At 41.1% G+C, this 27,575-nt stretch overlaps 1 protein-coding gene across 4 annotated transcripts; it reads right to left on the bottom strand.

Moving 5' to 3' along the window:
- Window positions 1-34: 34 nt before the first annotated feature.
- Window positions 35-26,904, bottom strand: KLF3 (Kruppel like factor 3). Of its 4 annotated transcripts, none has more exons than XM_027746749.2 (7): window positions 26,287-26,904; window positions 22,077-22,115; window positions 15,275-15,371; window positions 7,437-7,932; window positions 6,396-6,546; window positions 1,839-1,999; window positions 35-786 (listed from the first exon to the last, which is right to left on the bottom strand). In XM_027746749.2, the coding sequence occupies exons 3-7, from the start codon at window positions 15,329-15,331 to the stop codon at window positions 605-607; spliced, it is 1,047 nt and encodes a 348-aa protein (XP_027602550.1). In that variant the 5' UTR covers window positions 15,332-15,371; window positions 22,077-22,115; window positions 26,287-26,904; the 3' UTR covers window positions 35-604. The 4 variants fall into 4 exon arrangements, with proteins under 4 accessions (XP_027602550.1, XP_039240952.1, XP_027602551.1 ...); XM_039385018.1 differs by having other exon boundaries at window positions 260-786; window positions 15,275-20,221; XM_027746750.2 differs by lacking the exon at window positions 22,077-22,115 and having other exon boundaries at window positions 260-786.
- Window positions 26,905-27,575: the final 671 nt, after the last annotated feature.

The following is a 27,575-nucleotide window of genomic DNA, read 5'->3' on the forward strand; positions in this document are numbered from 1 at the left end:
CTGGGGTAAATGATACTATGACTCAATCCTTCTGTAAAGTAATTACACTGTTTAGATTTATTTCCTCAGCGTTACTCACTGTTTGGGCAGAGGGGATTTCTAAATCAAATGTCTTTCTAAAACTGTTGCATTAACCACATTGCAGAAATCAACACAGCCAGGAGAGTTCATTCATTGCATTGTTGAGCATAAAATGAGAGTGTATCCCTTACTGGGCACATAAATGAAAGTGTCTGGCAAGGACTAGCATTTTGGATATTCAATAACATTTACTACTTTATCAGTATATTCTGGGTTGATTATATGAAGAAACCAACAAAAGCCGTTAGTTTACAAATTCCCTTATTCACAAATGGAATACATTAAACATACTGAATGTAGAAAGGGTTTGCTTAGCATCCCCAGGAGAGAAAAAAAAAGAAGTATTCACATTCTTTAGGTCTGACCCGTGGCAAGGACATAGGAGGGTTAGATAACATCTGTTACTGACCATATGTAAGCTTTTAATGGTATAAACTCAGAGATCCAGACCAGCTGAATCCAAATTAAAATGCATGTGTAAAAAACAAAAAAAAGTGTGACAGGAGTCAGGGACAGAAGACATTCAGACTAGCATGTGGCGTTTTCTGTGAAGAGCAAGATGGTCCGAACGGGAAAAGCTACGGTCACAGTCTGGGCACTGAAAAGGTTTGATTCCTGTGTGCTTGCGGAAATGCCGCGTTAGTTCATCAGAACGAGCAAACTTCCATGTGCATCCCTCCCAAGTGCATTTGTACGGTTTTTCACCTGGAAAAAGAAACACAGAAGTGGGGATATTAAGACATGAACACATCAGTTAAATATCTGACAGATTTATTCTCTTGCCTTGTCGAATTTCAGAGAGTACTTTAATGCTTACTGAAAAGGCCTGCAAACAGCACAAGGCTGCAGAGATTTCTGCACTAGAAACTGTGTAGTCAGAGTTAACAGACCAAAAAATTGTTTCCTGCCACAACTTATTTTTTTGTTGTCTCTCTGTTCCTCTCTCTGCCATATTAGCACTTGTTTTGTCTCATCAAGCCCAGAAGTGCAAAGGTTTAAGCATTTTTTCATGTATTTTCAAAACAGGGAACTCATTCCAGATTAGCTGGGGGAAAGGACTGTGCTACCATCCAGAACAGCAGGCAGAAATTTTCTTGTGATTTCTGAAATTTAATAACTGGCACCATTGTCACAAGTATCTCAAAATCTCTCTCAATCATTACTTTCTAATATGTCATTCTCCCTCTTTTTTAACACTGCTGTACTGCCGCAAAACCTTGGATGTGTATATATTCATTTAGCATGCCAAGGTGAACATTTCTGTGGAGAGCAGAGATGGGGATACACTTACTTGAACACTTATTCAGAAAAGAGCACCACTGGACCACTGGGTAGCATGTCCACAGAGCATATGTGTTTGCATTTGGCACACAGTCCAGATTTCTGCAAATGGGCCACTCCCATTTAACAGTGATGTCATAGGTGAGGCAGTGCAATTTGAACTGTTTTGGTGTTTACACGTTGTGCAGATTGAGTAATCTGCAAGCAACTGGACACAAAATGAGTGAAGAGACAGTGAATGTAAAGCACACCAGCAAATCCCAAGAACCTGCTCTGGCTTACCGTCTCTTGCTGTGGGTTTTCCTGCTACGTACTCTGTCTTTTGCTCAGCCTGTAATTATATCCTCAGTGCCAGATCTAATTTCTTTCATTTTGTTACTTATGCCTGTGGTCACCTGGCCATTAGCAGGAACAACAAACTTAGGCTACTATTTTACCACAGACTTGATGAAAGAGAAGCATAGCAGTACTCAAACCTGTATGGGTTCTTCGGTGAGCCTTCAGATGGGAGCTTTTAGTGTAGACTTTGTTGCAGCCTTCATAATCACATCGATGTATTCTACGTTTTCTTTGTGTGTCCGGAGATTCCACAGGTAAAGGTCTCTTTCCTGGCTGAACTATAACTGAAGGGTGATTCCTGCAAAGTCAAATTGAATGTTAAAAATGAAAAACATTTAGCACAGCTAACCTCAACTAGTGTGATTCATAACAGAGCCTTTTATTCACTATTACTCTGTCTCTTGGCAGAAAGAACACTATTACATGCATGTTGAAAAATTCAACAGGGTTAGCACATTTTGTGTACTCTAGCAGTAATATTTTTAAATGTTTACTCGCTTTGTGGCATGATGTAGCCATTTTTACTACTTTGTAACTGGTTTTTTTAACATACTTAGGAAAAACTCTCTTCAAATTCTTGTTTTTCAGTCAACCCCAGATTTCTCAAAGTTCATAGTGAAATTTCCTTGTATTTGTTCACAATTTTTCGTTATCCTTCAAATATAACTATTTTGCTTGTAATTGGAAACAGCTATTCCGTGTTATTAAAGAAATTGTATCTTTAGGGTTTCAAAGCAGAAGGCAGTCTTTATTGTTCCAGCCACTCCTTTAAAATGTAATTAAGAATTTCCTGTTTGGTGCTGGCAGGAGGGTGCGGCCTCCCTGTACCACTGACGTCAATTCCTAAAAGTAGAGCTTAGCCTGTGTGCCACACCCACAGGATGTCTGAAGTTGTCCCTCCACCTTCATAAACATGATTTTTCACTTTAGAAGCCCACAGGTACAGCACAGGTAAGACATGTACTAACTACATACAGACTTCTGCAACAAACACAACCATAAACATTCGCACACGTGAAAACATACGAGCTTCTTCAAAGGCTGACTGTTGAATGACACCCTACTGTATAGCTGGGGACAACTTTGATTCTTTCTTCCACACCAATGTTAGAAAAGGCAACAAGTATGTTTGTCAAAAAGGTATGTGGCATTACAAATCTTTCAACCTCACAAGGTTGCATTTTTCAGCCCATTAGCAGATCTGTATCAAAGCTTTTAATATACTTCTTAGCTTTTAACTGAAACTTAGAATATAACGTGCAGGTATTAGCATTCCTTGTTGCAAAACCAACTCCTCCATGTGGCAGAAATGAGCTTTCTAGAACTCCTGTCTTTTCTCAGTTACTGTATTTCACAGTTTTTTACCAATTGAATTACGTTTTATAACACTAGGTTCTATTAGTTACTTACACCAAGTTCCTTTAAGGCCTAATTTTCAGAAACATTGAATACCTACTTTTCTGAGCAAAACAAAGGGTATGTGCTAAAGACAGAAAATCTGCACGGTTTAAGAAGAAAACAGCAGGATGGGGATTAGTGATGTGGGAAAAGTTTAATTCTGTTTTTAATTCTTTTATTAGAGTTACAAGCTTGAAATTGGGAGCCAAATTTTCTTTCATTGGTGGTTCTGTGACTGCTGAGTGATGTACTCTTTAAGTACATATTAGCTCTAGCTAAAAATATTATAATGGCAGGAAACCCCAGATGGTGATGTTAGACACAGATGTACACACTCTTAAATAAGAAAGGCAGATTTCTAGTTTCCCAAGAAATGGTTCTCCAAAGCAATGTTCAGTTTAAACACTGTTGCATACTTGTCTTTTTGGAGAAGCTCTGGCTTAGGACAGCAAACAAACTTGGTTTAAATCATTATGTGTGGAGGCTAGTCCTGTACATGCTAACATCTGGGAAAAGGGAGAAAAAGGGTATCGACCCTACACCATTCGTGATGACTTTCAATCTCAAAGCATCTAGAAGAAGTGCTGAGAATTTGTCTCCTTTTCCCTTTAGAGGAGATGAGGCTGGTAAGACAACAGAATGTTATCAATAATCAGATAGGGTGTGGCAGTTTTAAAAAATGGTTAAGGCGGTGTCAAAATTCAGAGGTAAATATTAAGTAAGTGCCAATAATAAAAGCACAGCCATAATTCCCTCTTATACAACCAGTTACAAATTCATTTAAGTCAACCCACTTATGTGTCACTCTTCAATTGATAAGAGTATCTTCCAAAAATCATGTTACAATTTCAACAGCTTTTTCTCCTTCACCACAGACCACATTGTGTTGACAGCATGAGTGAGACTTTGACATTTGCATGAAAATACATTAATTAAGCTTCTTATATTGGGCTAGAGATTATTACCTCAAGTTTGATTTTGGAAGTTATTACATCGTTACATTGATTATCAGAGGTACTGGAAAATCCCGCCACTCCTACAGAAATGCCACCAACATTATACACATATATACATACATACATACATACATATACATATATAGTGTGTATGCCAAAACCTATCACTCAACCAAAATAAGTCACTTAAAAGGGAGACTGAAGGTTTCCTATGTCCCTTTAATGTAGCTCATGTGTCTGAATAGTGCATTTCAGGCAGTTGGAACCTATGAAAAATGATAAAATCATCACTGCTTAACTATAGCTCCTAATGCAGACGCTGACAAAGCTGAGAAACGACGGGGGTTTTTTTATAAAGGTTTAGATCTCTCATCTTGTAACTTGTGTGATTTGTCTATGTATTTTTTAACGATATAAAGATAAAAAAATACAAGTTATAAACTTCTTGTTTTGGATACAGCTGAATGTGAGCTTGAAAGGGCTGGGTTTAGGAATAATCAAGAACTGCAGCTCTACAGGACAGCTATGTAGGTATTTAAGCTGTTACAATGCAAGGACAGGGTCTCCATAAACATAATGCTCTGTATGGGCAAGCAGAGGAGATGCTTTGGAAACATGGACTACAGAAATTTTTTTTGTAACAAAGCTATCTACACAGTATACCAAATTTTATATTCTTTGCTCAGCGGATGGGTTTCCTGTGGAAACTGGACTCATTGGGAACTTTATAATGCAAATCACTAATGCAGGTGACAAGTCTGTAGAAGTCTCAGCCCTGGAGGAAGGGTGTGGTACCAGCCAGGAACAGCACTTACTGGTTTGCTCTTGTTAAAGAGGCTTAACAAAGACAAAAACTAAACTGAAACATTTGATAGTCCTGACTTAGCAGTAGTTAGTTCCAAGACCTGACTGCCTTGTGTGGCAGGTCCATTATGGAAGGTAAGTAAGCATGGATGTTTACTATTGTATGTTTACTATAATAAAACATATAAGGTTATTTTAAAATTAACAGCATATAGTTTATAAAAGCTAGCTGTTTGAAGCTTGTTTGAAGCCAAGGAGAGGTGCCCACAAGAAGGCCTGGAGCTGCAGTGTGCCTTCTAACCCAACGGCCACGAGCAGGAGGGAGAGGCAGCCTGCTGAAGGAAATGCAGGAGACCACTCGCCTTACGCTTCCTTTCTCTTTCTGAATCACACTCACACTGGGTTTTGAGAGTGTGGTTTGGAGCCCTTTTTCCCTACTCTATGAGGTGAGGTCAAATATAAGTGCCCCAAGGGTTTCAATGAGCAGGAAGAAAGGGCAGAAATGGATTCTGAGCTTATGTGCTATGAGTTGTGCTCAGTTCCAACTTCAGCTCCTGCCAAGGCCACGCTGGCAGCCTGCATGCTTACCCAGAGCACTGCCTGCTGAAGGATGAGCTGGGCTCTGGGCCATTCCATGGTTTTAATAAGTTGACAGAGTTTTCCCTAGGAAAACAGGAAATGGAAAGGATGCCCATGGCTGCTCAGATGCCTCCTGAGAAATTTTTAATGGTTTCAATGAGAAGGTTTACTAATTTCTTCTTTCTAGCCCTTGCCCTGCCTTCAAACAGCCCTTGCCCTGCCTTCTGCAAACAGTACTATTTTAAACCCAATTAGATCTGTGATCTAGTTCATGCAGTGGCCCCGGTAAAGGCTATACCAGCTCGACAAGTTAGTACTGGGATGGAAACAAGTGGCTGTGAGGAAGGACAGCTTCAGAAACTACCTGAGCTGCCAAAAATATCACCCACAGAACAATGGCCTTGGGTAAACATGGAATTTCACTGGATATACAGAGAACTTGTAAGCCCAAAGTTGTTCTTTCCACCAACCAGCCAAAATTTTTGAAAAAACAAAGAAGTCCTCCAGGAAGAGAAAGTCACAACACTCATTTTAAAGAAAGATATTTCAAGTAACGTAAATACAGAGATCAGTATGAAATCTCTTTTAGCTATCTTTCAAGTTTGCTGCTGGTTTTACATAAACAGATTATCACTGGTTTACTGGGAGTTCTATTCTCAGTAAACTGTAGGATTGGGACTATCATCATTTCAGAAATGTGTTATATAAATGGCAGATCTATGTGGTTGTGATATATAAAGATGTATCAACTCCCATATTGCTAAAGAAGGGAGAAAAAAAAGTTGAAATCACATTTCACAGTGGCAGTGGTGGGAGGAAAGAATGTTTTTCTGTATTTACCACATGTTCTAAAGTACAGCAACAATCCTTCCCACTCCTCAAAACTCGTAAATACTCCAGTGAACTGCTTTCCATTCTTCTGCTGATCTTGAACAGGAACTACTGTTGGCTACTTACTCTTGCAACATTACTTGCTGGGGAGACAATGAGGTCATCATTGGAGGTGACATTTGTTCAGGATAGAAGTCAGTCTTCGATGGTTCACTTCCTGGTTCTACTTTGATTGTTTTCTTCAGTGTAGGCTTCTCATAAGATTCAATGACAGGCACTGTATGGGGGAGGGTAGGAGAGGGAAGGCAATACATAAAAAATATGAAGAGTTATGGAAATAAAAAATATACATAAAAATCTATAGTTAAAACAAAAGAAATCCATCAGTTCTATATTTAGTGTGACAATTCATGCTAAATACAAAATTTTCCAGTTTTAGTCTATCTCCTGATGACCTATGATTCAAAGCACTTCTATTCATTTTCATCAGTCCAATATTTTTATCAATCCAAATCTCAGTAGTTAAACAGCTTTATAGGTATAGGTAGGTATAAAGAAGGGCAACGAAACTGGTGAAAGGCTTGGAGCACAAGTCCTAAGAGGACCAGCTGAGGGAGCTGGGGTTATTTAGCATGGAGAAGAAGAGGCTCAGGGGTGACCTTATCACTCTCTACAGCTACCTGAAAGGAGGCTGTAGCCACATGGGGGTCAGTCTCTTCTCTCAGGCAATTTGCAACAGGATGAGAGGCAAGGGCCTCAAGCTGCACCAGGGGAGGTTTAGGTTGGACATCAGGAGGAATTTCTTCACAGAAAGGGTGAATGGGATGGGCTACCCAGGGGGGTGGAGGAGTCACCGTCCCTGGAGGTGTTTAAGGAAAAACTGGATGTGGCACTCAGTGCCATGGTGTAGTTGACAATGTGGTGATTGGTCAAAGGTTAGGCTCAATGATCTCAGAGGTCTTTTCAAACTAAGTCATATTGTGATTCTGTAACCTTGGTACGTTTGGTAAAATATTTGCAAAACAAATTCTATGCCTGAATATTTTGGAAGAACAGGAATTATGTTCCATTTCCTAAAATGCAAAGAAATACAGGAAACAAGTGCTTGGATATTGTGTTATTTTCACAGTATGAGACGGCATAAAAAAGAACTCTGACAACACCAACCTTGCATGCTACTCGGAGTTTCCATCTCATCTGCAAGAACTGTGGACACCATGATGGGTTGCTGGAGATGGGGAGCATACATAAAAGGAACTGGCTGGACCACAACAGGCTGTATAACTGGGAGTATTCCAGGGCTTCTCAGTCCGTGGCGTGAAAGAGCAGCAGCCATTACAGGTGGGATTGTTATTGGCATAGAAATAGGCTGTACTCCTGGGGGTGATGGTGTGAATTTACTGAGAGGCGAGCTGGGTGAGGACAGAGTCAATCCAGGTGAAGTTCTCCTATGTACAGTCTGAAATTTTAGTGGGGATGGAGAACTTCCAGTCGAAGGTGGTGAGCTCCGTTTATTTACCGTAAGGTCTACTGGCTCCATCTGGATTCCATTTGATAGTCCTTCAGGGCTGGAGTAGAATTTATTGTGCAACATGCTTGGTGTAGAATAAATGACACTGTATTTGTTTGGCTTCATTTGGTCCATATAATTGGATGGGTATGACTGTCAGAAGGAGTGGAAAAGAAATAAAGAAAATCAAATAATAAATCACACAGTTACTGCTGAAAAAGAAAGACAGCTAATAAAACTGAGGCAAAATAAAAAAGTTTAATGAGAGCACTTTATTGTACTTTATTGTACTTTCTAAATAAAAGTGAATTAAATAAAGCCTAAGATTCCACACAAAGGAAGTTACTCAAGTACTGATTCACTGTTTCAGAAGCAATGTAAAACAGATTATGAAAGCAAATCTTCAAGGCTTATTCAACTATTTTCTCCCTTAAAAACTGCTTGTTATACACTAAGCTGTGTATTTCTTAACTGATCTGGGAGACACATGCTGCTAATGCCCAGCATAGAAGTATATACTGAGGGTCAAGAATTCTAGCAAGAGGGGAGTTAAATTTGACTTAAAATTCCAAGTAATAGGTCCCAATCAAATGCTACGGTAATTGCTAAACAATCAATTGCTAAAGCAAGAAATGATGTATCTGAACCCAACAATCAATAAAAAATACAATATATAAGTAATGGGTGAGAAACTGAAGAGTGCAAAAGGAAAATTCTAAATCTTTCTAAACCTTTTTTGAGTATAAAGCAGATAACTAGCCAGTCTGATTTTGGAAAAAAAGTATAGAGATAAACATTTGGAAGAATATTCCTATTAATGGTAGCTAGCAGTTCTCATTACAATATAAACCCCAAAGCCAATCTTGACCTATGTGATGATCTCCATATTTTAACAACAATTTTATATATTATTATGTTATTTATACTAATTATTTTTATAAACCAAGAAGTATTAACATACACTGCAGAATACAGTATTATTAAACAACTATCCAGACCAATTTTGCATTTAAAAACTGTTGAAAATTGAGGTTGTTTACTAACAGCTAATTTACTGCAGAAACAGATAAGATGTTCTAACATAGCATAGAGAGACACAGAACAAGCAGTGAACACAGAATTTTAGTCCTGTTGTCAATTTTTTAAAATAAAATGCTATCTCTGGATTTTAGTTAAGTAACCCTTCACATCAAGGCTAAGCAGTTTCACACTAATCTTAAAAAACTGATTAATTCTTTGACACCAAAATTACTTTGATGAGTGGGATTAAAAAAATGTTCAAAATGGTAGAAAGTGAAACAGACCAGAAGTATAAAACTACTGTATTTTTATATAATTGTTTCCATAACATTTCAATTATTTTTTCCTGTGGTAAAAACCTCTAGTAATACGTCTTCCTGGTTTTCAATGTTAACTAAAAGTGCTTTTGAGAAATGACACAAATGTAGTTTTCTTCTTTTCAGTTAGTGTTTGAAATAGTGAGTTTAAAAAATATAAAATTTTCCTGCTGCATTCAAAGCACTGTGATAAAACAACAAAGCTGAGTCACCTCTTCCATAAAATATTCAAACAAAGCAGCATACACAATGGTGATTAATCTTCAAACAGTAAATATTACATTAAAACCTCTGAAACGTTATTCTCTTTATGACTATTCTTACAAATTCGATCTATAAAAACATTCGTCTTTGATGGTAACTGGTTTCTCAGAATTTTATTAAAATGCCATTATTGCAAGCAGTGCTGTCTGTAGACTCATCAGCACTGCTGAGCCAAGGAACAAAATCATTACCATTCTAACTGATGAAGACCAGCAAATATTGATAGAATTTAATATTTAACAGCATTTACTACCTATTAAATCTGAGAAAAAAATTAAAAATTTAAACAGAAACAAAACATTAAGTACTTCTGTTAAAATTGCTGTTATTGGTTTACAGTTTTTGCTGTTATTGGGTTATAGTTCACCTAGCTTCAACAAATGACATTAAACATTCCACTGCTAAGCATCAGTGCATTTTACAGTACTGCAGGTTTGTCAGGGATGACCACAATGCCAGTGCCTACAAACATTTCTTTCATTGCAAGAATGCTAGAAAGGAAAAAGCCTGTGCAATTTAAATCTCAGAGAAGGCTGCTGGTCAGCTGTAACCTTTCTATATGAACAGTTACCCTCTTTCAACTCTTCGACACCAGAGGTGGGTGTGCATGTTGAAAAAAATACCAAAGTATTAAAATGTTGTGCAGAGAACTCTAAATTAGAAAATTTAAGTAGAATGTATTTAGATAAGCAAGAAATACTTTCCAAGAATTAGAAAGAAAATAATGATGTTTTAAAGAAGTGATTATTTTAGGGACTTGGTATTTTACCCCATATGCCTTGCATTATCTTGCATAGAAGGTTTTCATTGTTGTAATTAAGCTGGCACAGATTTAGTATCAGCTATATTTTCTGGCAGTTTGGAGAAGCTGAATCATTTTCCTACACTTTTCTTCCTTCTGCAGTTTTAATTGCTATTCTATCTGAACCGCAGATGAAGTTGTCACAGAAAAATGTGGTATGACAAATTATGTTTTTGGGGAAAAAAGCGTGAAAAAGTTGAGAAGGATGCTAGAACAATGAAAAAGAAAATATCTGCTGTCAATCAGACACTGGAGAAAAACAGTTTTGCTTCCCTACCGATGAAGCCTGGTGGAAAACCTGTTCATTTGGAGTAAGTCACACTCAGATCTAACCTGGCTCTGAAGTTAAACTTCCTGCATCTTTTAGCACAGCAAAGTTTCAGTTTCTAGGTCCCGGTACACAGTGATTGCCATTAGGTTGATATGAACCATTGCTTTCAAATTTGGTGTAGCTTTGTTTTTCTTTGCTAGGGAAGCAGACAGCACCCCTTGAGGATATGGGACGGGAGAATAAGGAAGACTTCACAGTCTCTCTCTGTAAATAAGGAGCATTATTTACAGCAAACAAATAAAAAAAAGCCCAACTACGTCTGTTTAGTTTTCTAAATGCCACCAAGTGCAGGAAGCAGGAGTGTATTTCACAGTCTGCAAAAATAATCTTCTCTCACCTGTCCTAGATTAGGAAAAGTATTCTAGTGGAATTACAGAAAATGAGACACCATTGCTCTGTGTTCCTAAAATATTTAAGGCGATGCATTTTCCTTGGATTTCTTCTGTGGGAATTAACAGCATATGCAGGAGTTTGATCTGACTTGGGATTGAAAAAAACCCAACAAATTCTCACTTTCCTGTAAATTCCGCTTTCCCAAACATCCTTAGGCAGAACAGTATGTCACGACAGTAGATCATTATAATGATGCAAGATTGTACTTCAATATATATCTCCTTACAGTCCCCATCTGGCTCTTTTTATGTTTGGTATCATCACTTTCCCTCTTTGGATCTTACAAAGCAATTCATTTACCTTTCTTTGCTGTTTGTCCATATAAAACTCAGAGCACTGAAGCTACAAAGAAACTAGAAAATAAATCAAAGGTACTTCTCATATTTTTGAGTTGTATCCATGTGGCTCATACAATTAAAATAGTAAATCCTAAAGGAAAATCACTATGCTTCCCCTCTTGTCAATCTGTCAAGCATAAAGACTGCCCAAATATTTCACATGCACTCCTATTACCATTCGGAACGACTATTGCTTCCACAAGAGGACATTACCAAGCACTACTCTAATATAATTTGCCAAATTCTGTTATACTGCCACAGTATAACATCTTATTTTTTGTACAGGTGAGCAGATTTTCAAGCAATTCACCGAGTCTTTTATAAACTACACAACTCTGTTAATTTAACTTTAAAATTTGGCCAGCCTCTTGGAAAAAAACATGTAATATTAAGTACTTCTGTTAGAATTGCTGTTATTCGTTTATAGCACAAAGTTCACCCAGCTTCAATAAATTAAACATTCCATCACTAAACATCAGTGCATTTAGAGTGCTGCAGGTTTGTCAGGGACGACCACAACGTCACCACCTATGAACATTTGTTTCATTGCAAGAATGCTAGAAAGGAAAAAGCTTGCTCAATTTAAACCTTAAATGCTTTTAGACACAAAGTCTATTAAAGAACAAGCATCCCAAGGTGTAACCTTATCCTAAGACAAGAACGCCAGGTGGGAATTGCAGCAGTAACTGCCTGGATACTCACACAGTTAATGCATTCCATGATGGGGAGCTCTGATGATTGAGATAGACTTTGGTGCACACTGGCTTGCAAAAGGGTAAAAATGCTGCTGGAGATGGGGCCAACTGGTCTCCCAAGGTTGTAGGCAGCTTCCAGACAGATTCCCCCTCTTACAGCAGGGAGGTCTGCATAGTACATCAAGAGCAAAGACTGGAACACTCATTTTTGAGCAGGTGAGTAAAAGTGCCAAGATTCAGTCACATGCAGAGATAAAATCCTAAAGTAGTTCCACGGATGCTTTGTTCCTTTGGAATTGTACATGCTGCAAGGCCAAGGACTACAAACCTGCATGTTTCTAGCTGAACCTGCTTATGTACGTATTATAACCTTTAGACCTGACTATATTATATACTCCATTGGCAATATTTAGATACTCTATTAGCAACAAATCCCATCATAATGACTCACAGTGTCATACTTCTTGTGCCTGACCAAGAGTCTTCCCTGGTCAGGCACTTTCTCTCCTACACAAAGAAAAACTGTTTCAATTCAATTTAAATTCAAATAAAGATGGTAACTCACAAAAGAGCAACTTATTTCACCAAATGGTAACTGGTATTTGTCCAAATGTTTAAAAAGTCCTTGCAGCAAATATTTAGGTAGGACTCAGATGACATTGTCATTGGTTCATTAAGAACTATCATAAGATGTGTTCAATAATTCATTTCAATAAATGGCATGAGCTGTTGGTAGAGTGATGAAATACTGTGAGTGCGAGCTTCAGTCACCTCAGAAGAAGTTAATCCTTTCATCCACACACGCTGAAATACAGTGGTGTCAAAATCATTAACTTCCTTCTCCCACTCCAACTAATGGTATGTTTTAAAGACAGACTTTACACCTACAGTGTATGTTCAGATAGAAGAGTGAATAATTCCTAAGGGGCTCAATTTAATTTGGCCTCTAACGATACTACTAGAATGAAGGATGCAATAAAAATAATCCTGATTTTAGATTTCTGGGTTATGTCAGCCTGTAGTGATATGCTTAGCACCTCCACAACCTCACATTGACAGTTTCTTTTCCATTCCACCTCCTCAAAAGGTGGTCAAGAAAACTAATCCAGTCAGTGGGTGCTATCCTTTTCTGTGTTCTCTCCATATCACAATTCCTCCCATGAGAGGTGCCTCCAGAGCAGCTTCTGATGGGACCATGTGGCAGCAGGGCTCCAAGGAAGCCACAAGACCAAGAAGAGCTAGGGACCTCGAGGGCTTAGGGCTAAACAGCCTGTGCATGTAAATAAGCTGAAATGCACATGGTCTTTAGCCTGAGGGAAACCAGAGTAGTATCCAATGAGGGGAACCTCACTCAAAAAACATGCTTTCTTCTGGACTTTCTGCTTTTTATATTGTCCTTTTTTTTCTCATTATGTAATAACAAAAACAAAAACATATGGATTTGGTAAAATGCTCTGAGTAGTCCCTAATGGCCGGTCAGAGGGATCACACTGAGTTGTAAGAACACTCCAGAGGTCCAATGCATGGAAGACACCACACCACTACGAGAAGGATGAGAAGCAACATTTGGAACTACAGTCTTGAAATGCACTGGGCTCAGAAATGCTCCCTTGTTCTTCCCCTTGCAGTTTTTCCTTCATCTGTTCGTCTGGGAAAGACTGCTTGCTCCTTTCCTGGTGAGCCTCCTGAGGTACCAAGCCTGTCCATCTTGCAGAAGTACAAGTCTGTTTGGGGCATTTGTGCACCTCATGCATCACCGCAAGCCACTGCAGAACTTTCTTTGGGGGATGAAGGCAGATGTCCACAAAAGATGGCCCAAAAGACAGTAACAGCATTTTTTTCCTAAAACCAGACCATTTTCTGCTTTTGATGGACACCATTAGATATCCTTAGATAATCATCGCTAATAAGGTTACACAATAATTGTGATTAAACTGACAGACAGACTGGCCAATACTAAGGTTCTTTCCCGATCCAAATATTAGAATTCATCATATTCACACTTTCAGTGACAGCTATTTTTCTATCATTGCTCTCAAGTAAACAAACCCCACGAAAGTCAAACTGTAATTTTAAAATGCACATAAACTTAATTCCCAAAATATGTTATCAGTGGCACTGAAGAAATCAGACTGCTTACAGATGCATTTAAATTTATGAAAATTATTCTATATTTTAAATAAAACAGGAAACAAACTTTCCATCAAAAGATGCCATTCAGAGCATGAGTTTAATGCACTCTAAGTTATGTAAGCTGACTTCACCCTTTTAATTGATCAGCCTTTCTAGGGGTGTAGTTTCATGTTACACTTAATCTGATGTTATTGTGGGCTACTGCTGAAAGGGGAGGCCCCGTTCTCTCATCCTCCCCACTCCCCTTGCTTAAATATTGAGCAGCTGCACAGAATGAGTCAGATCAGCTTCCCAATCTGACCAAAAAATGAGTATTTTTGGTGGGTTAGCAATTCTGACCATTCAGTGAGCTGATACAAATCATTCTAGCACCACACAATTCTTCAGTCGCACAAAGGAGACACAAAGCTGGCAAGGAGGGAGAAAAGCCAAAACCTTCCCTTCAGCAGCAGCCTGTATCTTCACAACTCTCATTTTACAGCTCCCATCTACACGTCCCTGCCGCTCTTACTTATCAGACTCTTCTCTGAGATGACCTTATATATCAAATTCACTGAAAATGAATCCAATTTTAAAGTAGTGTCTCTTCTCCCCCCCTTCCCCTGGGTTCCTTCTCCACTGCCCTAGTTCTCAGCTGTTCACATGGTAAAGCAGTGCAACTAGTTTACCCAGCAAAAAGCCATTGTTGTTGTTTTTTTTTTTTAGGATTAGATTTAGAGCACAGAGTTTGCCCCAGGCACGTGTTGTCACAATCAAGAGAGAAAAAGAAAAAGGGACAGTGAGAAGCTGTTCATTTAGTTCAAAGGTGTAACACTGAAACCACAGGCTCTTGTCACTTCACTGTGAAGCACAGCAACTTAATTTCAACCCATCTCCATCAGCACCACAAACAAGAGAGATCATATTTGCAGAGCTCACAAGTTCCTGGATGTTCTCTCCTCTGTTCTGGAGATGGGAGCTATTGAAACTTTGCTGTTGCTCCCATCCCCAGAGAAAATCTGACAGGCAATGGGTCAGGTCATTTAAGGCAATAAATTAATAAACTACAGAAAGTTTTCTTAGAATGTGAATCTGAGTGCATTAAGAGCAAAACATAGCTTCACAAGCTTTCCCAACTAGTCCAAAGCTTAACGAAATCTTAGTATGACTTAAAGATGAAAAAACCAGTCATCACAAAGGTCAATATATTTTAAAAGTCTTACCACTGAAACAGGCTCCATGGCTTCTTGCTTGATAGGGACTGGGTCAAACATTAGCATCTTTTTTATTCACCTGTTCTGATGCTTCTGATGTCCTGGTCTGCAAGGCAAAGACAAAGCGTTAGAAAGCCACCCTAATCAACTTTCTGAATTGTAGAGAACTTACTATTTTGTCAGATTAAAGTGAATACTTATCAATCTCTAACACAGATTCTTAAATATTTGACTAAGCTTAAATATTTTATTTATTGTAAGTTCATTCTTTCCAAACTGCTATTGAAACAAAGAGACATTTGCTCAATTTAACAAAAGTTAATTTGAATTTTATTGTGCATGTCAGCATACCAAGACCACAGAACTGTCACTTTCATTAGCTGTCAGTGTTTAAACACATCACAGTTTAGACTAAGCATTTCTCACCAGCATTACAACTTCAGAAGAATTTTCTTTATACAAGTGAACTGATTCTGGAAAGGATATCTCTCTTCTAAGAGTTCTAACAGAAACGTTCAATAGTTCACATACAATGATACTGATAATCAATGCAAAATAAAAACTAAAATCCAGGACTAACTTGGACTACATTCAACATGCTGCAATGACAACATAAAAAAATGCATCAGTTAGTTCCATGGCATAATGGATTTAGTGACAGTTCAACAACTATTTGTGCTAACTGTGCAAAAGAAAAGCACCTCAAAAAATCTGCTTGCATTCTGTGCAGTTTCAGCTGCCTTTTCTTATCCAATCTCAAAATGCCTGAAATTAAAGTACTTAGTGTGATGCATTTCATTACTATCATTCTACACATTTGTCATGGTCATCTTGGAAAGATGCTGTGAAGGAAAGGAGGAGATACCTCTTTGAGGCAAAGCCATAAGGGTACAGAGTAGAAACTAAGGAAAGCAAAGGAAAGTTGTTCACAATAACATTTAGACGTTGGCAAGCTTTTTATAAATCACTTGACGTTATACATTATGACTGATGTTAAAGGAGCAAGTTCTGACCACACCCCATACAGTTCACAGTCCTGCCTGGAAGTGGTATGACCTCTATTAAGATGTGAGGACAAAAATAAACGACACCAATTCCCTTTTGGCCAGTAGATGGCACTGGAAAGAAGCAAATACAGACAGACTCCACCATCCAGGCAATTCACCCCGTGGAACAGGCTGAAGGCTCACCAACAGATTTGTAGCTGTGGCTGGAAAATTCTCTCAGAAATGTAAATGAACATTTTAAGATGGAGCTGCTCAAATTAAAAAAATTCTAACAAGCCTACACTAATGAACAATCTTGCAATTAATGTGTTTATAGATCAAAATTTATTAAAAGCTTCCAGAGAAAGATGGCATGAGTTGTTACAAGTCTATCATTAATTATTCAGGCATACAAATAACATTTAAAGACTTTTGAAAATATATTACAACAGTGTGCATTTTGAATAATGGAAACAAGTAGCAAAAGTAAATTAAAGTATTTTCATAATTCTTCTTACAAAAGTTGAAGGCCTGACAAAAGCAAATTGCAAAACCAAAGTGGAACAAATAACACAGCTTAATGTAATTTCCAGTTTAAACTTACTACGTAGTTTTAGTCTAGGAGCGATTGTGTAACCTTCAGCATTATTTGCTAAAAAGTTGTGATAATTCTGTAAATACCTTAAATACATTTGTGAGAAAGTTATTAATTATACTATACTTCTTTGAATGGTTATATTTTAGATAACCATTATCTAGTTATCTTTTTCAGGGTTTTAACATTTCACATACCTAGAGCTGATGTTTCAGAAGACTGTCTTCCCAGAAATACATCCACATATCTATACATCACTCGTTCTCACACATATATATGCAATGTGAAAACAGAAAGAAATTATACTCCTAGTTATATTAGACACTAAAAATGTTTATAGTATAATGTAGCCACTCAGACTGCCTATATAAGAATTTGGAACTAATTCCTTCAGTTTTCAGAAAACTTCCAATTTTTAGTTTGCATGTGCATAGATAATGTGACACACTAATTTGTACTTTAGTGAAGGAAAAAAGGAGGAAACAAAGGAGAGAAAGAAGAGAAAGAGAGAAAGCAAGAAGAAAAAAAGGAAGAAAGGAGGGAAGGCGGGAAGGAAGGCAGGAAGGAAGGGAAAAGAAAGAGGAGTTTCTTCTAAGTAAATGCAGTGATGCTCATACTTTCTGTCATTTTTGTAATTTTAAAACTGAATTTCTTTAATTTAAGAGTTACTCCTTTTCAAGAAAGTGTGTGAAAAGACACTTGATATACATTTGACATGTCATGCTACACATTTGAGTGTTTCCCGAGATAGCTCTAAATTACTGTGTAGGAATTAGACTGACACAGACAACAGAAAGAGTACTGCTCTGAATAAAAGTGAAAAATAATTCTCAATCTTTCTCAAGTGCAGTCATATAAGAGCAGTAGAGGAAAAACTTACTTTTATTACCACATCACAGTAGAGAAATCGAGCATTTTTATCATATGTTATTCTTAAGCAGCAGGTTTTATTTTGCCTATTTGATAGTGAGTGGAAACCAATTTTCAAGAAAGGAAAATGAATTAGCATGTAATGCTTGGTCCTGTCCATCCAGATCTTATTTGATGGACTGCAACAGAATCATTACAAACCAGCTTTGGATCTGGCATTTAAAATTTAGCTCAAAAGGATACTTTCCTAAGGCTATAAATAAACCCACAAAACAATGGTCTTTGTATTTAAAAATAATGCTCCAAATTGATAGCTTGGACCACATGCATGTACACTCACACACAAATAAAGCATACTAGTTTTACTAAAAAGTAGGTAATTTTTCCCAGTGTATTTGTAAAAGCATGCCTACTAACTCCAAAAATCCCAATCTCTCTCTCCTAAACATGTGAGAAGGGGGCAATAGGGAAGGTAAACAATCTTATCTGTTTCTATTACAGAGGAATGAAAAAACAGTTGGGTTCTACTTTACACCATGATTTCAGAATGTATTTGTTTGAAAGCCTGCAAATTGTTTAGTATATACAACTAATTTCTGGAAAAACAAAATACCATCTCTCACTGCTGAGGTGCTCTGGAAAATCAGTGAGGCAACAACAATATGTTCATATTAAGTCTATTAAAAAATAAGGTCTTTGTCTTTCACTTTATTATGTAAACTATTTTGCATTAAAGGGTTTACTCATGTGGGGTAAAAGAATTTAAAATGCATGTAATCTGAAACTAAATAATTAACTGCAATCCGGTAGGCAAACATTCCACCCTCTCTTTTTTTTGCTCTCTCTTTTTTTCAGCTAACAAGCCACCCAGTTTTACTTTCTTGCCTCCTCCCATTCACTCCACCCTGTGGATCTCTGCCAAGTCAGTCCAACTTGTCCAAACAGGACATGGCTTTTGATAAGATTTTGCTCACACCCTGTACTTCAGAAAGACGAATGAAGCAATTGGTTTTTGTATGCAAATAAGGACAGGTGCAAGGTAAAGTCGAGGCAAAGTCCCTCAGTACTCTCCTATCTGAAGTCCAGTGAAGACAGCAAGCCAGAAACAACAGAAACTCTGCCCTTATGATCCAATATACAATATACAGCAAGGTCTCTATTCCGGAAGGGAAGTTCATTATCATTAGAGTTTATCACCTTGTCAGGATTGAAGAATTCTTGACACCAACTTTCTGACAGGTGTATGGTTTATTATTTCAAAGACATAATTAAATGAAAGCTTAAAGATACTTAACATGCATTCAGACAATAAGGGCTTGTATGGATTATTTACCCTAGATGAAACGTGCAAAGTGGTTAAAGAATGCACCCAGACTACACATCCACACTGCAGAGCAGCTGGAAAAGAGCGACTGCAGTGCAGCTACTCCCAGCAGCTCTACACATCTACCTTCAAGGTCCACCAACTCTGCAAACCTGTTATGAAAGGAAAGGGTGGGGCAGAGGGCCAGTTTTGACTGTGTGCATCCAACAACAAAGCGTCCTTCTAACATAAGCCTCTGCTTTCACTAAATACCTGGAAGAACAGTCAGTGACCTGACCCTGTGGCAGACGGGGGTGGTGACCATAAATTCTGCCTCTCTTCACTCTGCCTGAAAGCACATACGGGGTTTGCTTCCTCAGTCTTTGTGCCTGGGGGAAGCAAAGGAATGCTGCCACATGTACAGCGAGGCTTTGTCTAGAAGCTTTAAGGTATGACTGTTATTGTCAGTATAATTACAGAACAATATAATGGTATCTGCTAAATTAGCACTGCATGAGTGCTCTCTGTAAAGACACTGCAGCTCTTGCAGCATGTTGGTATCTAGCAATCAAGTCATGCAGCCAAAGCTCTTCAGTCCAAGCCCTCTGGGACTCAGGCTGTTGCTTTGAAACAACTCTCCTGTGAGCCTCAAGTCAAACTTCTCCTGGTACTAAGGAGAAGCGGTACTATCAGAAGATTCGCCATAGATGAAATCCAAAAGGGTAGGGAGGTTTTCTGAACCCAGGTGAGAAGTCATCTTCAGTGGAGCCTTGAAAGAGAGTTTGACAGAGAGAAACCAGTTTCTGAGACCAACATTCCATAGGGAAGGTATAAAAAGAGTTTTCCAGGGCTAGTAATGTGTTTTCACTTACTGGACCAGTTGCTCATCAAGATCTGAGTCAGCAAAAAAGTGTTTCTAAAGTTCCATTGACTTTAATGGGAAGTAAGCAAGTGCTTAACTGCACTCAACCCCAAAATAGCAGCAGGCAAGGAAACTCTCCAGCTCAGCACAGCAGTCAGAATCAGTCAAAGCAAGCAAGAATGGGGGCAGGAACAAAGGTCCAGACATGGTGCTGGAGGAAGAGACCAGACCAGCCTGCCCATGAAGAACAGAGCAGAGGGAGAATCATGAAGAACTAGCACCCCAAGAAAATGCTTCATTGATCAGCAGCCTTCTTTGTTTTTCATTCACTGGATTTCCACTAGAAAAGAGTAATAATTGTTGAAAAAGTTAGGATATTATGTAAAAGAAAATGATATGCAGGCAAAAATTTTCTCCTTTAAGTTATATTGACAGGTATGAAGAAAAAGAGCATTTCTACAGGATTCTGTTATTTAGTATTTCAAACTATTTTTGCTTTTTAGCAAAGATTTGAGAATCTTTTACCTTCCTCCTTTCAGGCCTGCAAGTAGACTGAAAAACCTGTGTTTTTGCACAATTTGTGCATCATAACTTCGCTGATGTCACCTTGTTTGACCTAGAACTGCTTTGACATAATTATTTATCACCTGTGTAGCAGACTAATTGGTATTTCCTTTAAGTTTACGATAATACTGTCGCAGGCTCTTTGAAGCCACATGCCTGGAAATAGCTTTTTTGTAGGTAAAAATTTTGGGGCAAAAATGTTCTTGAATTGCTTGTTAAGAAGATGTCTTCCTTACCAAGGAAAAATTGAGCCCATGTAAACCCTGTTCAACCTTCAGTTCTATAGTTACTGAACCTAAGAGAAGGAAGAAAAAACAAAAAAACTCTTGAGGCACCTCCATTAGACAATATTCTCCCTTATCAGAGCAGACTGCTGTCTGGTTTCCTGTCTCAAGCTACTTCTTAGAAGGAGAAACAGTCTAGTAAGGATAAAAGATCAGACTTTTGAAAACAAGTGAAGTATGTGGAATGGTATGATAATCTTTCCCTTCCAAACCTAACTTCGTTATTTTTGTTGTGCTTTTTTTAAGAGGTTAATTTTTAAGATAATTTAAAAGGCGAAATATTAGGCCTTTTTATTATGAAGAAAGAATGACAGAAAATACTGTTCTCTTATGCAAAGGTTTCTGCTATTTCAGGAAACAAATGAAAAAGAAGATTCTACATTTTTTATAGTAAGGGAAAGAAGACAGAAATCTAATCCTAGAGAAAGGAAGCGTACATTTACGAATAATAGCCTAAATAATTAATTTGAACAAGGATGTGAATACTGGGCAAATGTTGATGAACTTCTATGTACCTACAGAAATGAAAAAAAAACCAAACAAAAACAACCAAGGGAAAGAGCTGGATACAGAGTGGGTACAAATGTGACAGTGATCAAAGCAGCTTAGACTCTTTAAAAGTGGAAAGTCTGTCATGCCTTCATGGATCAAGTTAGTTTGCTGGTAACACACACTGACTATGATAGGCAGACCACACATATGGTTGCATTTTTTTTTCCATTCTGAGTTAGTTTACTATTAAAAACCTGTTGGAGCTCTGTCTTTCCATTTGGCTGATCTACACTTACACTTCCTTTCCGTGGGAACTACTACCTACAGCTACAAAACCCCTAAAGGAAGCTCTGACATCAAGTAAATGCTTAACAGGGAAGAGTTAAATCTCTCTCCTAAAACTAGCTCTGCCAAACTTCATATTCTGGATTGGAAGCAACTAGCCTCGGAATGAAAACACAAAGCTTGAATGCTGACACCATAAAAGAACTCTAAAAGGCCTCCTGTTAGCGGTGTTAATTAGTATTTAAAAGTTGGTTTACAAAACTATTATAATTTTAACCTCAGTTCCTTATTTTGTAGAACTTCTGGCTACAAAAAGGTGCGAACCACAAAATTTACTGCATTCATTATGCACCAGTTTCCAGTACCAAACACAGTTAAATGTAACTCTTTTCCTGACATTGGAAAAAAAGAATAAATGTTTGAAATCCTGTGCAAATTAGGAGTACTAGAATGAAGATTTAATTGTGTTCTAATGGATAAACTCATCTATGGTGTTCTAAAATGAACAGAAAAACAACAAAGTAAAAACAACTGAGAACAACAAATTAAAATAATCAATAAGCAACTTACCAAAACTGTGTGGCCAAATACTTCTTATTATCTGGATTTCTGAACAGACAAAAAACAGTTTGATATAAGTATGTGCACATAATTCAATAAAAATTATTTTTGGCATAAAATTAAGCGCTGAAAAAAGTTTAAAGTGTGTATTTCAGATACTTCCTAAAAGATATCTGCAATGATCACAAACAGCTAACTTGTAGCATCCAGAAGACCAAGAGCAGGAACCAAAAGATTAATTTAAAAATTATTGAAATAAAAAAATAAAGGAGTAAAATGAAAGGGTGGAAGTATTTCTGTGTGTACAGAAGCTATGCATATTCCAGGCTATAACTGACAGAGAAGAATTAACACTCCATCTTGCATTTTCATCCAGGACCTGATTCAAAGCACACTGAAGTTAATGCAAGTCTTTCTCTTGATTTCAAAGACCTTTGGCTTGGGTCCTTTAGCTCTTCTTCTGTCAGACCCAAAGGAACAGAAAGATTTATGTTTTTCTTAATTTCCTCTCAATATTTCACCATGTCTGCCTGCAACAGGGTGAGGGGTAAAGATAAATATAAAACAGGAGTAAAAAAATTAATTTTATGCCTTCAAAAATAGAAAATGGGGGACAGCAGTACTTATTACGCCAAAGAAAAGTTAACTAGCAATGTCTCATTTTCTGTATTACATCTGCAGGACAGCGAATCTTCTAGTTTGTATAAAAAGAAAATACTTTTTGAGATCTGGAAATACAAAGTGCTTATGGTGGACCATTCAGCTTGGGTAAGGGCAGAAGCCAAAACCCTCTTATAAGTACAAGCTGACAGATGTGGATTTTCTTCTCATACTCTTTATAGATCAGTGCAACTCTGTGACTTTAATGGAGATATTCCAGATCAGCTGATGAGCGAGCGAGAGCAGAAAACTGGCTCATAACTTTCTGGAGACTTGAGTTCAAGTTTTCAGCGAACGGAGCAAAGCTCTCCAGTTCACTCCCAGAACTACATTGGAGTCGAGGGCGTGCGTTAAAGGTTAACTTGGAAACCTCGTTATGACATAACACAGGCATCTTAAGCAATCCTGAGTGTGTAGAGACATGATAACTCATCGGGTGGGGATTGGAAGTTGAGGGGCAGTGACAAGGGGCCTGGATGAAGCTACCAAACTGCCAGAAAACAGCCTGAAACAGGAAAGAGCACCACATATGCCACTTGGAATGTGTGACGCAAACCCCAGCCTTGAAACAAAGAACAGGAAACAGCTCTGCTGGCTGCGCTGGGGAGAAAGCACAGAGAAACATTTAGGCAGCCCTCCCTGACCCTATATTCATGAGCAGCTGGAGTCTTTTAAAACAACAACAGTGGGTGGAGGTGTTTGTTCATTGGGTGTGAATAAAAACACTGTCCTTATGCAGGGGACCTGCCCTATTTACAAACAGGCTCCCTTAACGTGAGGAAACAGGAGATTTTTAGACACCACAAGTCATGAGGATTTGCTGAAACCTTCCCTTCGACCAGTTGGTGCATTACTGTATTTACAGAATGCCAGTAGCTGAACACAGCTACAGCTTCATAACATCAAAGAGGCAGCACTGAGCCTGACAGTGAGCACCTTCTTCACGGACAGACTAGGGGATGAGGCCATTGCAGGAGGGATTCGTAAAGCTTGGGGCTGCTCCTGGACAGTGGCTCACTCTTGCTCAGCACTGCTCAACAGCTGAGGACGAACATCACTCAGTGAACACAAGAATATTTTTCTAAGCCATTGCATGCTTAGCCTTCCACATCCCTGTCCATATGCACTCAGACTTCATTTCAGAACCTGATTTGCCGTGGATATAATACATTTATTTTAGAAGTATCTGAATATACAGCTGAATAAATGAAATAAGCTGACAACATGAGGCAGAAGACTAGCACATCTTGTCTAGATGTCATACAGTAGAATAACTTCATCACTTGTTTTCCTTCAAAGCAATTGTTTCAAATACTGTCTTCTCTTACATACTTTGCACTGGTTATTGATATACCATGGGTGGGACACCTAATACTATCCAATGTGAGAACATGTTGCGGCAAATTACGTGGATGACTACCACAGTAACACTAATGCGGGGTTTGAAGGCTGGAATTTAATAAATGCACATGGGGTGACAACTGGCCAGTACAGCATCTACACAGCAATGTGTGGGTGTTGATTTGACGCCAATAGTATCAGTTCCTTTCTCCATGCTGAATAACTGGAAATATAAATAATTTGGTGGTTGTATAACCCCCATCTCTACTACCTCTGAGCCTTCGACTAAACTCACATTTACATCGTTATTTATCTGAAGATTTTGCTTTTGGCTAAGCAGGTGGTACCTAGGTCAAATCCTCACAGTACCTAAGGGCTCACTCGTAGCTCTGCTACTTGGAGGGAATTCTGCTCGGATTCTCAGGGAAGAGAGAGACTGCTTAGTATCCTTTTCTGCCCACCCCCCTTGCCCCTACCCCCAGTCTCCCTCATGGTCTGAGACATGGCAATAACAGGGTGCACAGGGTAAAAAGAAAAGAAAAAGAAAGAAATATTGTGAAAAAAATTTGTTTGTGACCCTCCTTGTGAAAAAATAAAAAAGGCTACTCCAGTCAGCTTCAGCTTTTTGTATTTTGATACCAGACAATATATTCTTAAAAATACAAGAAGAAAGTTAGTTTGAAAAAGTATCTTCTGGGTCAGGCAGGATTATCAAATCCAGATGTAATTCCGTTCACACAAGAACCAACTCCTCGTGTGATTATCAAGTCAGTGTACCTTAGAAGTATTGTATGGAAAAATCACTAGTGAGCAGCCATGTAATCCTGTTTTCAATATGGGTAATGTACATTTATGCATATTAGTTTAAATAAAGTCAAGTCTTCAGAGCTCTCCTATCAGACATCCAAATTCAGCTTTTCCCAACAGTAAAACCTTCCGAGGTCAGTTCCACAAACAGTGACACTTCCTGAATTTTCAAAGTCAAGGAAGCAAATAAAACACAGCAAACAGTGCAGGTACAGTACAAGGGAAGGGCACAAAATAACTTTAATGTATATTTTTATATAACTCTTGAACGACCACTTGAGCTATTCTGAAACAGGTCTTTCTCCCAACCTCCAGTTAGGTGCTGTGATCTCCCAGGGCGGGCTCGTGTTGCTAAGCCTTATTTTTTTTCCACGGCTCCCCTTGCAGTGCCAGGCACTCACCTGACGTCGGTCCAAAGCAAATAGCTCCTATTCCCATTTCGGTTAAAACCAAACAAAAAACCAAAGTCCCCCAAAAACCCTAAAACCAAACAAAAAACCAAAACCAACCAAACAAAAAACAAAAAGGGGAAAAAAGAGAGGAAACCCCCCCAAATCGGCATCCATCAAAGGGAAGGTGATTACAGCGGTTATTTCTAACTCCACACTTCTCTGCCGGGCAGTTCCACGTTATACCTTCGCCGGCACAGCGGCCGAACGCTGCTAAGGTGAGGTGACAATACGAGGGACAGATTTTTGGGCGCTGATTTCACCCTTGACTTCACCGGGAGTTAAACTGGGGACACGGCGCTGCCGACCCGCTCCGCGCTGCGGGTGGGGCACGGCCAGGAGGCGAACTTCTGCCCCGGCATCCCCTCCGCCGCCCGCGGAGCCGACTGAGACCGCTAAGCTTTCCACCTCCGTTTGCTCGGGCGCTATATCCCGCCCGGGATCTGATGGCTCTTCAGTCTCTACCCGAAGCTGCCTGTCCCGCTCCGGCACGATGTCGGAGCTGCAGCTCCGCAGGCGGCAGAGCAGCCCCGAGGGGCGGGCGACCCGCAGGCCCGCCCGCCCTGGGCAGGCGGGCGGGAGGGCCTCAGCCTCCGCCGCGGGGGAGGGCAGCGGGGGAGGCGCCCCCCGAGCGGCCCCGCTGGCCACGCAGGTGCGCTGCCCGCCCGGCGGACACGGCGGCACGCAGCCCCGGCTCCCCCCGGCCGCGCACGGAGTTCCCCCGCCCTGCCGAGAACCCCGCGAACCCCGAGGCCAGTCCTGCTTCCCCCCTCCCCGCAGCTGCGACCCGACGGAGACACAGTTCCCGCCACCCCCGGCGCGGCGGCGGCTCCCGCGGCATCCCATCCCCTGCCGCCTCGGGCTCCACGCTGCTCCCAGCGCCTGGAAACTTTCCTCCTCCGGCACCTCCATCCCGCAGCCGGCACAGCCCGGCCCCCGCATCCCCCCCCCATCAAACTTACGCTCGGCGGGCAGTGCGGTGCGCGCCCGGTCTCCGTCGGCTCCCGCAGCGCCGGGGGCCGCGGTAGGTGGCGGGGGCTTGGGGCGCTCCGGTGGCTCCGAAGCGCGAGGCCGGCGTGTCCCGCGTCCCCGCGGCTGAGGCGCCTCGGCGGTGGCTCCGGGTGTGTGTGCGAGGAGGAGCTGCCCGCCCGCCGCCCCGCTCCCGCCCTCCGCCCGCCTGCTCGCCTTCCCCCCGGGCTGCTGGCACCGGGCCCCGCTGTCACATGACGCCGGCGCCGCTCGCCCTGCCAGGCTCTCCGGGCCGGCGGGGTGAGTGGCGGTGGGAGGGTCACGGCGGGGAGCGCGGCCGGGCGGATCCCCGCCCGCAGGGTGGAGGCTCCGCCGAGGGGCCGGGGCGAATCACCGCTCACCAGCCGGGCACGCAGTGCCTGCGCACCCGCCCAGCCTCCCGGGGGTAGACAGCCTCGCACAGACACTAATTATCCCCAGCAGTCCGGGGAGGGGAGAGGAGGGGAGCGGGGCCGCCCCACTGAGAAACCTGCCCGTCCAGCTCCTCCTCCCCGTCCGTGTGTAAGGCAGAGGCGTGCACCTGGCACTGGCCCCGCGGCAGGGCGCACCCCTCCCTCTTGCCCTCCCTCCGCGTCCACCCTGGCCGACCTGCGGCGGCGGCAGCAAAACAACAGCAACACCCAGCACCCGGGGGGGAAGGAAGGGAGGTGCTCACGCTGGGCCGCTGCCGCCGAGCTGGCTTTGCCGGCGGGGGCTGGGAAAGAGCGCGGGGCGGCGCGGAGCTGGGCGGCGGCTCCCCCGGCCCTGCCGCCGCGGGCTGCCCGCGCCGCGCCCCGTCGCGCCGAGGAGGTGGCGGGGCCGGGCGAGGGCCAGAGCGCGGCGGGCGTGGGGCAGAGGTGTCGGCCCGGCTCCGCCCCAGCCTGGCGGCTCGCCCGCCGCGACCGCCGGCTGCTGGGGCCCTTGCCGGGGTGGATTTTACGGCTGCGCTCAGTCCGTCGTTCCCTGGGTGCTCTCCCGCCTCCGGCACGAGGGAAAGTGGGTGGCGGGGAGAGGCGCTGCCAGCTCCCCGCGCCTCGGCCCCCCGTCGCCTGAGGCGGCGGTCCCCTCCCTTCCTCCCTCCCTTCCCCACCCGTGCCGCCCCTGCCTGCCCAGCCGTGTGTCTGGCACCGGCCCGGGCAGGTGTGTGTGCGTGACCCAGCCCGCCCCTTCTCCGCGCTGCCTCGCAGCGGGAGCGGCGGTGCCGCCCTGCCCTGCCCTGCCCTGCCCTGCCCTGCCCTGCCCG

This window comes from Pipra filicauda, unplaced genomic scaffold, assembly GCF_003945595.2.
Source record: "Pipra filicauda isolate LSUMZ 115617 unplaced genomic scaffold, ASM394559v2 scaffold38_size3968069_pilon, whole genome shotgun sequence".
In the NCBI taxonomy this organism is placed as follows: Eukaryota; Metazoa; Chordata; class Aves; order Passeriformes; family Pipridae; genus Pipra; species Pipra filicauda.

Excerpts from the sequence above, each read along its gene's own strand:
- KLF3 (XM_027746749.2), bottom strand. The coding sequence starts at position 15,331 with ATGCTAATGTTTGACCCAGTCCCTATCAAGCAAGAAGCCATGGAGCCT. Across the intron at positions 7,933-15,274 it reads CCATGGAGCCTGTTTCAGTG|TCATACCCATCCAATTATAT; the intron begins GTAAGACTTTTA and ends TCCTTCTGACAG. Across the intron at positions 787-1,838 it reads TCACCGAAGAACCCATACAG|GTGAAAAACCGTACAAATGC; the intron begins GTTTGAGTACTG and ends TTCTTTTTCCAG.